This window comes from Xiphophorus couchianus, chromosome 3 (genome assembly GCF_001444195.1).
Source record: "Xiphophorus couchianus chromosome 3, X_couchianus-1.0, whole genome shotgun sequence".
Taxonomy (NCBI): domain Eukaryota; kingdom Metazoa; phylum Chordata; class Actinopteri; order Cyprinodontiformes; family Poeciliidae; genus Xiphophorus; species Xiphophorus couchianus.
Genome location: NC_040230.1, coordinates 13,857,684 through 13,872,484, shown reverse-complemented (window position 1 = coordinate 13,872,484; position 14,801 = coordinate 13,857,684). Strand labels below are relative to the sequence as shown.

Sequence of the window (14,801 nt, the reverse complement as noted above, 5' to 3'; positions counted from 1 at the left end):
CATTTTAATCCAATGGACTGAAGGTGGGTGATTATATTTAATCTATGCTCTTTTGGTCCAAACACTAATATTTCAGTTTTATTTTTATTTAGTTGGAGAAAATTTTGGCCCATCCAGACATTAATCTGCTCGATACATTTAGTGAGTATTTGAACCTGACTGTAATCTCCTGGTGAAAGACTAATGTATAGCTGTGTGTCATCGGCATAATTGTGGTAGTCTATCTTATTATTTCGTATAATTTGAATTAAGTATTACAAAACCCCCAAAAGATTAACCAAACACACTACTGTGCGTTGGTCTAGCCACTAAAATCCCGATAAAATATTTTTCTGCTAGATTATGCCAATCACTGATGAGGCAAATTGACTAATTTCTTCTCATCTAATTATACTATGAATCCTTTTTAGCATGAAGTAAATTTTTATTTAAGAGTAGAAACAAAGCAGATCAGAATTTAAACTGTTTATTGTTAGCATGCAAGAGGAAATGTCTAAAACGGTTTGCACATCTGTAGAACATACAGAAAATTCATTATGCGCTTTTCTCTGCCAGTAAATGTCAGAAATAGAGTTCTTACTTACATAGCCATGTTATGTACATTATTACAAGCTCCATTCACATATTTACGACTAAATACAAAACACACACACACACATCCATGCCCTACACAGATATAGTCCTGAAGACGTTAAACCCTGACAGGGCCGTGGAGATCATCACTCCGGGCATCTGCGGGTGCCAGTGGATCTCCTTGATCTCCGACTGACCCTGGTGCAGGAACAGCAGCTGCGGGGGCAGATCCTTCACCCCCTCCACCCTGGCACCCACGTCGCAGGACTCCACGGAGAGGTCCCACTGGCTGACGACGTCGTCCGCCCCGGAGGCGGCGAACACGCTCGAGTCCCCTGGGCTCCACTCCACGGACGTGATGGGGCCGCAGTGCTGCTTGAAGCTGGCCACCGGACGACCCGTCTGCAGATTAAAGACCCAGGTTAATGTGGGACGGCCATTTTATTACCGCTCTTTAAAAAGCTTGACCTCCTGATTCTGAATTTGGCCGATACCAATTTTTTTTTGCCTGAAATGTCACTAAATATAGCAAGAAAGTCGCTGATTTGGTAACAGTGGGGCGACTATTGTTAACTGCAAATGTGCAGATGTGACCTGGTGGTCCGGTCTGTCAGTCGAACCTCTCACTGCAGAGCAGAAGAGGACAGAGGCCAATTTTTAGACTTTTGCTGAGGTACATAAGATTCTGGGAAAAGATCAGCTTTACATGCAAGTATCGGCCGACCACCAATCACCCTTAATTAAGGAAATTGGGGCAGATGAATTGGTGCACCCATACATTTTATATGTCCACATTTGGCCATATGCATGTTAACTTTGTTTTTGTGGCAGCATTAATGGTTTTGTTTGACTCCTGGAACTGCAGCTCAGTGCGTTTCCACACGGATTAAAAGGAGGGCGGTAATAATCATCTTAATTATTGTTGTAAAGTTGTGTAAAATGGAACAAAGGTCTGCGGTTAGTTCAAGCTGGATAAATAATAAGGCTGCAGACAATCTGATGCAACACACAAACCTATAAACATTGTTTTTCATGTAGCAATGATAGAAATTTCCTCAAGTCTCAGTGGGAATTGTCTGACGTATACAGGAGTAATTGGAAAGTTTATTTACTTCAGTAATTCAGTTAAAAAGCAGGAGGCTGTTGTAAATTCCTGGTTTCTGTCCGTTTTACTGATCATGGCTCACAGCTAGTGAATAAACTCAATTTAGTTTTTAGTTTCTTTCAAATATGAAAATTGCAATCAATGAAACTCACCAAACAGGAAATTTAACAGAGAAATGTCATTTAATGGGCATGAAATGACCTGCAGCTGCTTGTCTTGCAGGAAGTCATTGATACCAAAGTTATTTGCTGAAGAAGCTGCATATTAACAGAACGTTTAGTTTAAGGAAAAAGTAGCGCAAAAGGTGGAAAAGCAACAAGGATAACTGCAGCCTGGATGACATTATGAAGCAAACCCATTCAGGAGCCAGTCTTCAGATAAATATTATGTTTGAATTTCATTTGGAAATCACAGTCCAGAGCTTCTCCACTGGAAAAACAGTGGAGAAGCTCAAAATCCACACAGCTTAAAGTCCAGTTTGAAGTTTCCACAGTAAGCGATGACCTGGGGAGCTGCTGGTGTTGCTCCACTGAGATTTATCAAGTTTAAAGTGTTGTAGATTCTATCTTTTCCTCTATCTCTTGTAGCCTCTTTTAACTGCGTACACGCACACACTGCAACTTACTTAACCATGTTTATGTGGGACTGCCGGGAGTCATATGTAAACAGACTGAAACTGATTAGACTACCCTTTAGGAAGGGCACAGATTGCAGAGAAGAATAAAAAGCTAAACATGCGCTACAGTCTTTGCCTAACTTGGTTTCATCCATAAGGTAAGTTTGGCCCCAGCGCTGAACGGTGAATGTAACTCTGTATCTGTTCCTTTTGTATGACATGTATGGCTTGTAACATTTGATCATTTTTCGGCATTAAAGCCTGTTTTATACATATATAACCAAATCTCATTATTTCTGAAGCTAATTTAGAAACTCAGGGATTCTGGTCGGGTTCTGAAACTGGTTAACGGACCTGGTGGAGCACAGAGACAAAAATGAATGAACTCCAACAAAAGCCGTCTACCAGGACACTTCAGAGCACCTCATGCTCCCCTCTGCAGAGAAGCTTTATGGAGGCGCTGATGTCATTTTTCAGCAGGACTTGGAACCTGCCCACATTAAGCCTGACGCAATAAGCAATTAATCGCATGACAAATGAAAACGAGCTCAATAATTTTGTTTACAGAGACTTCACAATCTACTGTATTTTTGGTTTTGGTTGTTGCATGGCTTTTATTTCTATTTTACTTATTGCTTTTAGATGTGTTTTATTTGGGATATCTAAGAAGTCTTTTAAGTGTTTTGTACAAAATCATGGGTCATTAACTTGCAGTATTATGCTATAATCAATATATTACGTGACAATGGTCTCCAAACAACAATATAATCATTTATTGCAATAATTTCTTGAACAATTTATCGTCCAGAAAATTTTTTATTGTGCCCACGTACCAACACCTGCTTCAGTGATCATGACATCACTGTGATTTATGGACCAGCAAACGTGGACATAGTTTCCAGTCAGTCAGCTTTTCTGTAGAAAATACTTTAATTGGTCTTGTGTAATAATCTAATTGTCTGAGAATTTTGAATTTAATCAGCTGTAAGCCATAATCATCCAAAGGTAAAGAAATGAACACTTGAAATACAGTACAGACCAAAAGTTTGGACACACCTTCTAATTCAATGGGTTTTCTTTATTTTCATGACTATTTATAAGGCAAGAAATTCCACTTTTTAACCTGACAGGGCAACACCTATGAAGTGAAAACCATTTCAGGTGACTACCTCTAGAAGCTCATCAAGAAAATGCAGAGTGTGTGCAAAGCAGTAATCACAGCAAAAGGTTGCTACTTTGAAGAAACTAGAATATAAGGGGTATTTTCAGTTGTTTTACACTTTTTTGTTTAGTGCATATTTCCACATGTGTTATTCATAGTTTTGATGCCTTCATTGTAAATCTGCAATGTCAATAGTCATGAAAATAAAGGAAACTCACTGAATTAAAAGGTGTGTCCAAACTTTTGGTCTGTACTGTATATTAATCTGTACTTAAAGTCACTGAAATATAGAAGTATTACTTCTCAAATTTAATTACAGAAATAAATTCAGGTTTATAAGTTATTCTAAGGTATTGAGATCTTTCTGAGTAAACTGGTGTTGGTTCCCACCTTAAACTGTCGCAGGTCCCAGACCTTCAGGAGCCCGTCGTCCCCTCCTGACAGCAGGAACGGCTCGCTCCTGTTCCAGCTGATTACGTTGATGTCCGACGAATGAGCCTCGTTGGCTGAGAGCATCGAGTTTGGTGGGGCGCGGATATCCCAGATACGGATGGACTGATCAACAGAGCAAGACGCAAAAACCTAGAGGAAGAAATAAAATGTTTCAACTGCTTAAACCTCAACAGTGAATCACATACAACATAAACCAAGTCTGAAACAAAGCAACTACTGTTCTTTTTTTTCTTCTTCTTCTTTTTGGCAAAAGGCTCAAGCCAGCCTCAATTTGCAAGCTGCTCACTCCCAAACCTCAAACAAGATGGGGACAGTTTCAATTTTAGCTGCAACCTTGTGTTGCGACACAATTGCAGCGCGCCAGGTGCTCCTTTACATTCCTTCATCCACTCAGTGATTTCGCTCGACACGCCTTGCGTTTTGTTTGTTTTTTGTGTTTCCCACAACCAAAAACCTGCAGAGCACAGAGCAGGTGAGCTCAACGTGACGTCATTAATGCATGTCTAATCAAAGCATTCGTTTACTCATCGTCAACTCAAAGCCTTCACTCCTTTCATCGGAGAGGAGGAGGAAGAGAAGAAGCATCCAGCCCCGTGAGTGTGACCCGCAGTGTCTTGATAATTGCACATACTGTGGCTTCGGTGGGAGACCACTGCAGATCCTCCACCGACTGGCTGTGGGAGCTGAAAGGTCTCTGGTCGATCTGCCACGAGGCTCCACCCTCGCGAGGCTCCCACACGTGGATGTTCTTTCTGCAGTCGCCGCTGACGAGGCGACCTGGTGAGGAAAACGCAGGAGAATCCATTAAAAATCTAGTCTTTATGTTTTTTTTATATAGTTCTGGTAGACTGGATAAAAATATTAGGCTTTAAGATAAACTTCCCTTCATTCTGCTGCACATTTAGTGATCAAAATTAAATATATTATCCTGAAATTTCACTTTAATAAAGTGTTTCAGTTTGATTCTTTAATGAAATCAGTTTAGGTTCTCAGATTTTGAAAGACACTAAAAATAACTCGGGATGAGCCGGGTAATTTAGCGTATTTTATTTTTATATATATCCTATCATGTCCAGTATGCCTTTAATTAACTGGAGACCAAAAGGGATAACAACAAAAAAGTATATTCCACTTAAACTTTGATATCTCCTTTATAGAAAGTTATTAAACTGATCAATTATTACACAATCGTTTAGGCTTGTGAAACTCACAGAAGGTTAGAGCTCTACTTAACGTGCTGCAAAGCAAACCCTAAAATCTCATTTTAGAGACATAAGAATCCAGAAAGAGACACCTGCAGAAATCCTCCTGGAATCACATTAAAATTAAAAATAAAAAAGAAAGTGTGAATGCTTTTGCAAGGTCCTGTACTTATTGATCATCAAGTAGGGCTGACCGACAGCAGTATTTAGTATCTATGCAGAAACTTATGTTCCTTTAAATAGCGCTTTTGAATTTGCATTCTTAGATTATCCAAGTTTCTCTGGAAAAGATGCACCGTTCTATTAAAAACCAAAGGAACCAAATCAACCAGGGATCATTTCCTGCCACATTTTAAAATCTTCAGCTTAGTGACACTCTTACATTTCCTCCATTTCAAATGTTATCCATATTTAACTTTGTGAACATTCAACTCAACTGAAAACCCTTTTTTCTTTTTTACTTTTCTGTCATTTTAATGTTTCTACATCCTGGATTCATGCTTGGATTTGGTTACCAGTTTTCCCTCTGAACAGGATCACAGCGTGAAATCCAGCTCAATTATAGCCGAAGTCTTTGTTATTTTTGGCCTGCAGCAAAAATTCTTGTTTTTTTTTTCCTTCCTCCTGTCTACAGGAGGAAGTTTGACTCACCTGGGACTTTAGGGGACCAATCAATTGCAAAGCCTTCACTCATGTGTCCTGAGAAGCTGAACAGTGGTGTAGCTTCTTTCTGCTGCTGGACGAACGTTGCCATGGCAGCAGAACTGTGGACGGCCTCCAGCTGAGGGCGAAGGTCGAATATCTCTACCTGTCCCTTGTCCGACCACACTGCAGCCAATGGGAGCTCGCCACACTGGGTCACCTGGAAAATCAATTCAATCAGTCATTAAAGGGGGCCTGTTATAATTCAAATTTTTTATACTTCCATTTGGGTTTCAAATGCTTCTAAAAACAGCTCAAGAACTTTAAAAACAACAAGAAATAAATAAAATCCTTCTTGTGTTTTTACAAAATAAGTTTATGTTTTTGGTTGTGTGAAAAATGAGCCATTTTAAAAACCTTCCAATGGTCAAGTCATGCTGTGGCGTTACCTAGCAACCCAAATGGAGCACCAGCATGTCAGGTTAGCTGGTTTTACCGCTGGGCTGTACAATGGCAGCTGGAAAAGACAAGTGATTTGCTGTTGACTTACCATTCAGAAAGCACTTGCTGGTTGCGCAGGAGGCTCTGCGTCTGCTTTTCGAAGATGTAGGATTGTATAACTGTGTATTTATTGCAGCCATTTTCACGTGAGAGGGTAAATGTTGAGTTTGAGGGCATCGCCAGCAGCAGCTAAATTGGATTTAAAGTTACAAGAAGCCCTAAAATGGCTCATTCTGAAAGGAGTTCAAATTAGGCAGAACTGACCAAACAAAAATCTCATTACTGAAGAATGATTATGTGCAAAAAATGTAAAAAACATATTTTGTAGAGCCTACAGACCTGCCTACTAACCTGTTAAATAAAGCAAATTAGTTCTCCTTTAAAAAGATTTGTGCCCCAATTATAATTTGCTTACATAAAAAATGACAGACTTACTCTAACTCTGTTAATCCCTCCATAGTGAGGCATCATGGCCAGCTCCAGCTGTGGCTTCTTATCCTCTTCCTCCTCCTCTTCATCGCTTTCCTCATCGCTGCTTTCCTCCTCTTCGTTTTCCTTCTCTGTTCCATGAAGGTTGTGCATGCGCATCACCAGAAGTCTGCAGCGAGAGGAGCACATTCGCCAGAAAGGTGAACACGGAGGAGCTTGAGAGTGAAAGTAAAAGCCACCCACCACCTTCTAACGGACTCGATTTTTATTCAAGTTCTGACAGATTTTCAGTTAAATCCTGACTGGCAGGTAAAGGATTTACACAAGAGATAACCTGAAATTCGCATGAACAAGTCTGCTTTTATCTGGGTGTAATGTCTGTTTTTACCACTGACAAGCATTCATCAATGTAAGGGCTGAGTCATAAAAATAATATTTCACAATATGAAACAGAGCCAAGAGGAACTGTTCAGAGATTTACTGATGCGTTAGTTCAACAGACGTCTCTTACTGAGCTTAAAATAATCACAGGAGGAGTGTTTAGTTTATTAATAAGGTGACTTCTTAACACAATAGGTTGGATTTTATTCCGGTTTTCAGAGTAAAGGGGTAAATATACAAATGCAATTTAAGATTAGTGAGTATAACACTTCCTTTTCCTTTTATTCCTTCTCAAAAGTTGAATAAAAATGTATAAAAATGTATTAAATTTCTATTTTTTAATTTCTTTTCAGTTACTTCGGACGCAAATATAGACATAAAGCTCAACAATTATTTACTTCATTTATATTATTTATGGATATTTTCCTCCTATTTTGTCATGGGGACACTTCATTATTGTGACAAGAAAAACACAAAACATACAAAATCTTCCAATAATAGGTCGCAAAAGAGAATAATTGGTATGGAGTGATTACAACTATGACTTGACAAATGTTCAATAAATCAATAATTTAGGTTAATTACTGGTTAAGAGAGAAAAATAAAATGCATTTCTGCAGTAACTTCAAACCTGAACATATTCAGAGCCTTTAAAAAGTATTCATCCCCTTGGATGTTTTACAAAATCAATCACAATCATCACTTGGCTTTCCTGAGAAAAAAATAAATAAAAATACAATAAAAATACTTTAATGTAAAAAAAAGGCTATTAAATAACATGTAACATAAAATAAATGCTATTTATAATTTGTTTTGTCAAAAAAGCCTAGCTTTGTTGATCATTGAGCTGTTAAAACAGTAAGACATATTATTTAAAGGCACTGTACAATATGAATATGAACTGTTTTATATGTTTTATATTCATATTGTGGTCTATCACGTTAAAGGTTTTGTGGTTGGATTGCAACAAAATGTGCAAGAATGCAAAGGAACAAAGAAACGAGCTTATGCAACAAATTTCACAATGAATAGGCTTAAGACAAAAAATCTAACACAGATACATCAAACTTCAGTAATCTGGTGAAAAGCTGCACAAGCACATGTCTGCACATTTAACAAAACAACAGTTTTACGGATTTAGCTTCAATCTGTCTGAGAAAAGAGTAAACAACTGACTTGGAGTCTAAGCAAACATGTAATTTATTTTTTAAGTGCGTACTAAAACTACAACCAGTCCTGTTAACTTCATGTAAACATTTGCTTTCCGCTCAACTAAACAAGCATAGAGAATCCTTTGCCATGTCTATGTCCCAACACAGGAACAAGGCTGGATCAGGTCAGCTGGATAAAACACATGAGCAGATGTAACATTTCTGTTGTCTCTTGAGACTCTCTTCCCACTCTTTCCTCCTCAACAAAAAAAGAGCAAATTGTTAAGACAAATACTACCTGCAGCTTTAAAAAGTTGTTGATAGTATCGCAGATGGACTGGAAACAAAGCAACACTGATCAATGCAACTAGTGCTTCTGTGAGGACACACAGATTAATTTAAGCTAAGCTCCCGTTCATTGTGATGCATTAATGTGAATTTAAAATGCTACGGTCACCTTAACTGCAGTAAATCAACTGAAGCAATCAAGATGGAAGACAGTTTGACTAGTGATTATGTGAAAATGAGAGGAGAAATGCAGCTAAATGCGTCCCAACTTGTGAGAAAATATTATAACAAGGCTTTTCACTAAACCTGCCACAATAACAAATCTTGTTGTCCCAGACGTTATTGCCATAAACAGCAAGATTGTTGCCTTTATATTTACAACTAATAAAATGACAGTGGCATAATAAAGCAAGACCACAATCTCAAAGATCGACAAACTTTAAATTCTAATGAACATTTAACCCTGGAACTGGAAGACATTTTAAATATCCAAAATAAACAAAACAATAAAAACGACTAATAACATTTATTTTGAAGTCTCTACAAGCAAAATCTCAAACAAACCAAAGCACCAGATTGAAGACTTTCATCATCCAGGTTTTGGTAGAAGGAGAAAAATAGAAAAGAGACAAATGATAAACCAGGCGAATGGATATTATTGAACTCATTTTAATTGATCACATCCATCCATCCCTGGTGCCCATCTCCAGCGGTTAATTAATTTATTGATTACTGCAACAGGCCCGATAACAAATGTTAATAATGATTAAAATAATGATAAATTGTCCCCAAAATGATTGCAGTAAACAATAACATTGTTGTTTTGAGACCATTTTCAAGTAATATATTGGTAATGACATAATAAGGCAAGTTCGCCCTCTCAAAGACTGTTAACCTTTAATTTTGTACTGAACACTGGAAGCAGAAGATATCTTAAATATTCCAAATAAAACACAACTACACACAATAAATAACGTGGATTACGAAGTGTGTGCGAACAAAATTGGTCTTAAGAAAATACTAATCATCGATATGAAATCATAGAGATTAATTTAATGCGATTAATTGTTTATTACAGAGTGTAAAAAAAACTTGTTCTCAATAACCTGAACTAAAACTACAAAACACTCACCAGAACAAATAAAGTCTGGTATTTTAGTTTGCAAATTATTTCCCCTTTGTTTTGTTTGTAACATAAATGTGCAATAGTAATCTGGAAGCTCTAAAGCAATAATATAAAAGTGAGCAGCAGGTGTGTTGTACCTGTTTTGCAAGGCTGTTTCCGCCTGCGTGCCCGCGCACAGCAGCATGGACAGGGGGAACTGCTGCCTGCCGTCTCCGTCTCCATCCTTCATCACGTCGAAGCTCAGGCACGGAGCACCTGAACGAAGAGTCAAAAAAGGAAACCCTTAGATCTGGGTTTGAGCTCCTGCAGTCTTGGCTTGAGCAGCACATTCAGCAGGCCGGGTCTGAACTCGCCTGTTTGGCACTCGTGGTACACGCGGTACGCAGAGCGGTCCATCTCCAGCTCCTCTCCGGGCTGAAGCGGCTCGATCCCGGGGACGTACACCTTCTTTCCCCCGTCTCCGTCCGCTTCTTCGTCTTCCATCTCTACCCCTTCGTCCTCCTCCTCTTCCTCCATCTCTGCCATCTCGCCTTCTCCTTCTCGGTTTAACGCGTGCTCATCGGGCGCAGACATCTTGGAAGGGCACTTCCGGTCTATGGAGCGACCACGTGGTTTGAGCGTCCTCCCCCTTCCTCTTCCTCCTCCTCCTCCTTCTCTCCCCTCTTTCTCTCTCTCCCACCCTGTTTACGGGAATTCAGCTGGCCTCTTTGGCGCTTGGCTCCCCGCTGCCAGGAAAAAGCAGTCTTTGAAAGATTTCTCTCGAAAACATGACACCAGACTGTTGGCTGTATTGTGCATGGTCAACCTGACCTCTCCAGAACTCCCCCCCCCCCTATGTATATGTGTGCTTTCTTTTCTTTCTTTATTTTTTTTTAGTGGGGTTATCTGTATTCGGTGACCCACCCAAGACAAGGTTTCAGTGAATCACAGTTAAGCCTATTTACGGGAATTATGAAACCTCCAGACATTAGTACCCCCCTGTCACAGACTGGAAACCAGGACTTATCCCTCCAGACGGGCAGACGTCTTAAAATATTTATGCGTCAGACTGGAACAGGTACAACGAAGCAGTTCACGTATTAAAATGGAAGTGTTTCCGTCCCCATTTGTACAAACATGTTTGTTTCTCCTTGCAAAAATCTTGACACAAATTCAGTGTAAACAAGGAACATGCAAAACACGGCGCTTCCATGGCGACAGCAAGGACAATGGTACACATTACATGTCTGGGTGTGGGTGCAAGCAGAGGCAAGTGCTAGCGTAAAGATTTCACTTTTATTCCTCTTATAGTTTCAGACAGAAGCCAAGCGGCAGCGATGCATTCCTCCCCCCCCCCCGGCCCGTCTGCAGCTTATCTTTGAATTTTTTTTTTGCTTTCACCCGACATATCACAGTTCACCTCACATGAATAGATAAAGGAATCCAGGGGCATAAACAAAAGCATCTCAACGCTGAAGGGACCACCAAAGCATCCGAGTAATCTCGCATGAACAAAAAGTAACTTAATGACTACTTTGTTCAAATTAAGCAACAAAAAGAACTCAAAGACATGGATAAAATCAAAGGTATGAAAAGAAGCATTTTACTGTTTCAGTAACAGAGCATTAATCCATGCAGCAACATTTACTGTCTGATAAATGCTAAACTATTGCCCTCAGATTTTCAGCTCATTCACTAGAGTTAATGCACTCTTCCAACTTAGACAAACAACAAAAGAACCGTAATAATAAATATAAGTTACTGGATCACTCTAATTTAAACCAAATGCTACTATACCTAAAAGTCTTTAACTTACATTTACTTACAGGAATAAATTCTCACAACATTCATTTGTAAACAGTGAGGCAACCACAGAGAATGGCTTATGTGCACCGACTAGCTCAGTTTGGATCTCTTGTTAGCAAGGAAAGCACAATTAGCTGGAGCTTGTGGCTTTTTTTCAACCAAGAGAGTGACTATAAGGTTTAATATATACTTGATATAACAAGAGCAAAGTTAGCTGACTTTTGGCATTTAATTCAGCTTGTGCATATCACTTCATTTTAGCAAAGCTTACTGCATCAAAACTCAAAAATAATTCATTCAGTGCCAGGTAAAGGTTTCATTATTGTGCAATAAAAAAAAAAGTTGCTACCAGTAGAGTCCAAATAACAACAACAATAACAAGGGGCTCCAGAAAGCTGCAGGACAGGGCCGGGATCGAGATCTTCCACAGGACGATGGAGGTTTATTGTCTACCCTTTTTTCAGGCTGGTCTTCCTCGCGTCTGATGGCTCGAGTGGTCAATAGTTTGCCCCTCACCGGACCGTAGTCCCTCCTTTCAAAAAACGGGGGCAACGTGGGTGGGAAACAAGTTTCAATTGAAGGTGAGCAACCCACCTTGAGCCACCGAGCAAAAAGTTCTGACGTTAGATTTAATAGTTCTTCTGGCGAGGAAGACAATAATGGGTACGGCTTGAAATCCGTCTCCTCCTTGAAACTCTGAGAAGAGGAAATGACGCAATTAGAGGCTGCAGAATTATCAGAGAAACAACTCAAGTCAAGTTGTAAAAGCTGTGATACGTATAGCTCCAACTACTATAGTTTACAAAATTCATAAAATTTAATAAGTCAGAAAATTAACAGATATCCTTCTCTTTTTTTATTGCAAAGACTAAAAATCCTACCTCTATATTTTTGTTCTTTTCAACAATTCTATCCAGTGTCTGCTTCAGCTCTAAGATGAAGGTGTAATTGAGATGCTGATCCCAGAGGTTTGTGAGGAGCACATGCCAGGACTCTACGAGAACCACTGCTGCCGAGAACACGCAACACTGCAGGGAGACCTCAGAGTTAGCATGCACAACACATGACGGATCACCACAAGAACCACATCAGTGGCACTCGAGTGCAAGTGACACTAGAGAGCACCTGCTGTAGCAATCTGTTCACAAACTCTTTTTTTTTTTTTCTTTCCTAAGATCTGTAAATGAGTGAGGGAGAAAGGTAATAATTATCCAGGTTATGGAGTCAAACATTATCCCAAAAGAGGAGGTTGATTTCTATAAAAGGCACAAGCAGTTTTATGACATGTGAGACTCTGATAACTGATAACTAAACTCACCGGCTCGGTCTCACACAGCATGCTTCGAGTGTAATGGTGGACTACACGATAATCTTTAGGGAACACAGACCGCTGGAGGAGAGAGAAGTAAAAACAAAGATCAGAACTGATTTAGCTTTGTGCTGAAGTTGATAAAGTGAGGCATATCTTTTGTAATTGTTACAAATCTACAAGGTGACTAAAAAATGCAAAGCATGACATAGTTTGATTTCCCTCTCTGACCTGATATGCTTAGTCTGAATTATCTGACAAGATGCTATTTTCTATTCCTTCACATCATTACATCACATCCTCGAAGGTGTTGATTTAAAAAAAAGTAAAGACTTACAAATCCATTTGGATTAGAATCGATTGTTGCCTTTATGTTTCTAACACCCTTCAGGTCAAAGTCACATCCACCACATTGGACGATGAAGAGCAGCAGCAAAAGTAGACCTGTTTGACACATGAGTGAGGATGAGAGGAGCAGATGACATTCAGATAATAGGTGGAAACTTTCTGTGGTTTCTATCTTCTCGAGCTGCATACCTACAGAGAAACGTTTCAACATATCCTGTGTCAATTTAGCCATTTCTGCAGAAAACAGACGAAAATACTCTGAGCTGCGGTTGTATCACCAACTCCAAGTGTATGACATTAGTGTGGCTGAGATTGTAGCGACACATGCAGTCTGCTGTAATACCTGAATAAGCATGGGTAATAGTCTGCTCTACAAGTTCTACAAGTGCGCACATAGAAATAAAAGCTAAAGTAAATCATTGGACGATGTTCTTATTTCTTACCTGGCATTTTATCTTTCTAAGAATGGACACTTCTCCATTTCTCTTGTTGACAGCAATCACTCTTCAGCTATGTCACTCTGTGAAAGGCAAAGTTTCCCCCTCTGTGGTTTGTTGAGGTCTCTGACAGAGCACGCTTCTGCCTTTCCTCTCTCTTAGCGGTCGATGTTCAGTCCCCTTGCTCACATCCCTCAGTGCATTTTCTTCTTCTGGTTTCCTCTGGTACTTTCCAAAATATGACCCATTAATCTCCACAAGCCATCATTCTCTTTCACTTTGGATTTTCCCTCTAAATCCCAGAGTGGCTGCAGCCTTCTTTCGTTTTCAAGAGCTTTTTTTTTTTTTTGTCTCCCCTCCTTTTTTTTTTTTTTTTTTTGCACTACAGACCTTGAATCTTCCTAAATTTCAGTAGCTCCTGGGTTCCTTAATGGACAAAGCGGCAGAGACGCGGGCCACCCTCCTCTCCCTCTGGTCACTCCTTGTGTTCTCCACTCAGACACAGGCGCCGCTCAAAGTGAAAGTGCTACGCTGGATTGCCTGCCCCTGTTCCCTTTAAGTCCCGGCCCCTCCCACGCCACACGTTTTACCTCACTATTGACTGACCCCCCCCCCCCCCCCCCCCCCGCTCCCCACATTCCCTGACACCCTCACCCCCTTCCCCCCCTTCCAAACAGGGGCTGAGGAGGCTTAGTCATGCAGTTGGAGCGTATGTTTCTCATTTGGAGTCTCCCCCGCACCTCTTCGCCTGCAGATCTGCCTGTCTTTCTCCCCTCAGATTCAGTATCATCCTGATTAATCGTCACATGGGCCGCTTTTCTTTCTGCTTTAAATAATTCCTTGTCAATCTGGCAAGCAAGATTGCAACACCCCACTGCCAGAACATGCAAGTCATTCTATGTAGAGCAGCTCTTCGCAGTCATTGCCATCAAAAGCAGCTTCACAGATGTGCCTCATCTGATACTGAAGTCCAGCACTGTGAACAGCTGTCAACATCTTGTCTATAACGTGTTGATGCGAGGCCTCAGGTCGTCTGCAGCATCCTGTTGCTTCGGATTTCAGCGACGTGTCATGAAGGAGGTTAATTACTACTGAAAGGAAGGAGGAAAAAACTTGTTTCTATTTATGTTCTTTCTGATTGAAGGTCAAAGGAAAGTGGACCGGTTGCTCTACTGAGGGGGAATGGAAACTACAGAGCAGCAGCAAAACCCGCCGTACGCAAAAAAAGCCCCGCTCCAAAACTCTCGGAGGCCTCATCAAGTGGAAACCTCTCGACCTTTACAATGCGCTACA

General features: G+C 40.2%; 1 protein-coding gene across 3 annotated transcripts; it reads right to left on the bottom strand.

The window, feature by feature from the left end:
* Window positions 1–235: 235 nt before the first annotated feature.
* grwd1 (glutamate-rich WD repeat containing 1) lies at window positions 236–14,053 on the bottom strand. Of its 3 annotated transcripts, none has more exons than XM_028012434.1 (12): window positions 13,515–14,053; window positions 13,261–13,305; window positions 13,061–13,167; window positions 12,733–12,804; window positions 12,296–12,442; window positions 9,983–12,110; window positions 9,767–9,884; window positions 6,690–6,852; window positions 5,763–5,973; window positions 4,541–4,686; window positions 3,847–4,038; window positions 236–975 (listed from the first exon to the last, which is right to left on the bottom strand). In XM_028012434.1, the coding sequence occupies exons 6-12, from the start codon at window positions 10,200–10,202 to the stop codon at window positions 667–669; spliced, it is 1,359 nt and encodes a 452-aa protein (XP_027868235.1). In that variant the 5' UTR covers window positions 10,203–12,110; window positions 12,296–12,442; window positions 12,733–12,804; window positions 13,061–13,167; window positions 13,261–13,305; window positions 13,515–14,053; the 3' UTR covers window positions 236–666. The 3 variants fall into 3 exon arrangements, with proteins under 3 accessions (XP_027868235.1, XP_027868236.1, XP_027868234.1); XM_028012435.1 differs by having other exon boundaries at window positions 13,265–13,305; XM_028012433.1 differs by lacking the exon at window positions 13,261–13,305.
* Window positions 14,054–14,801: the final 748 nt, after the last annotated feature.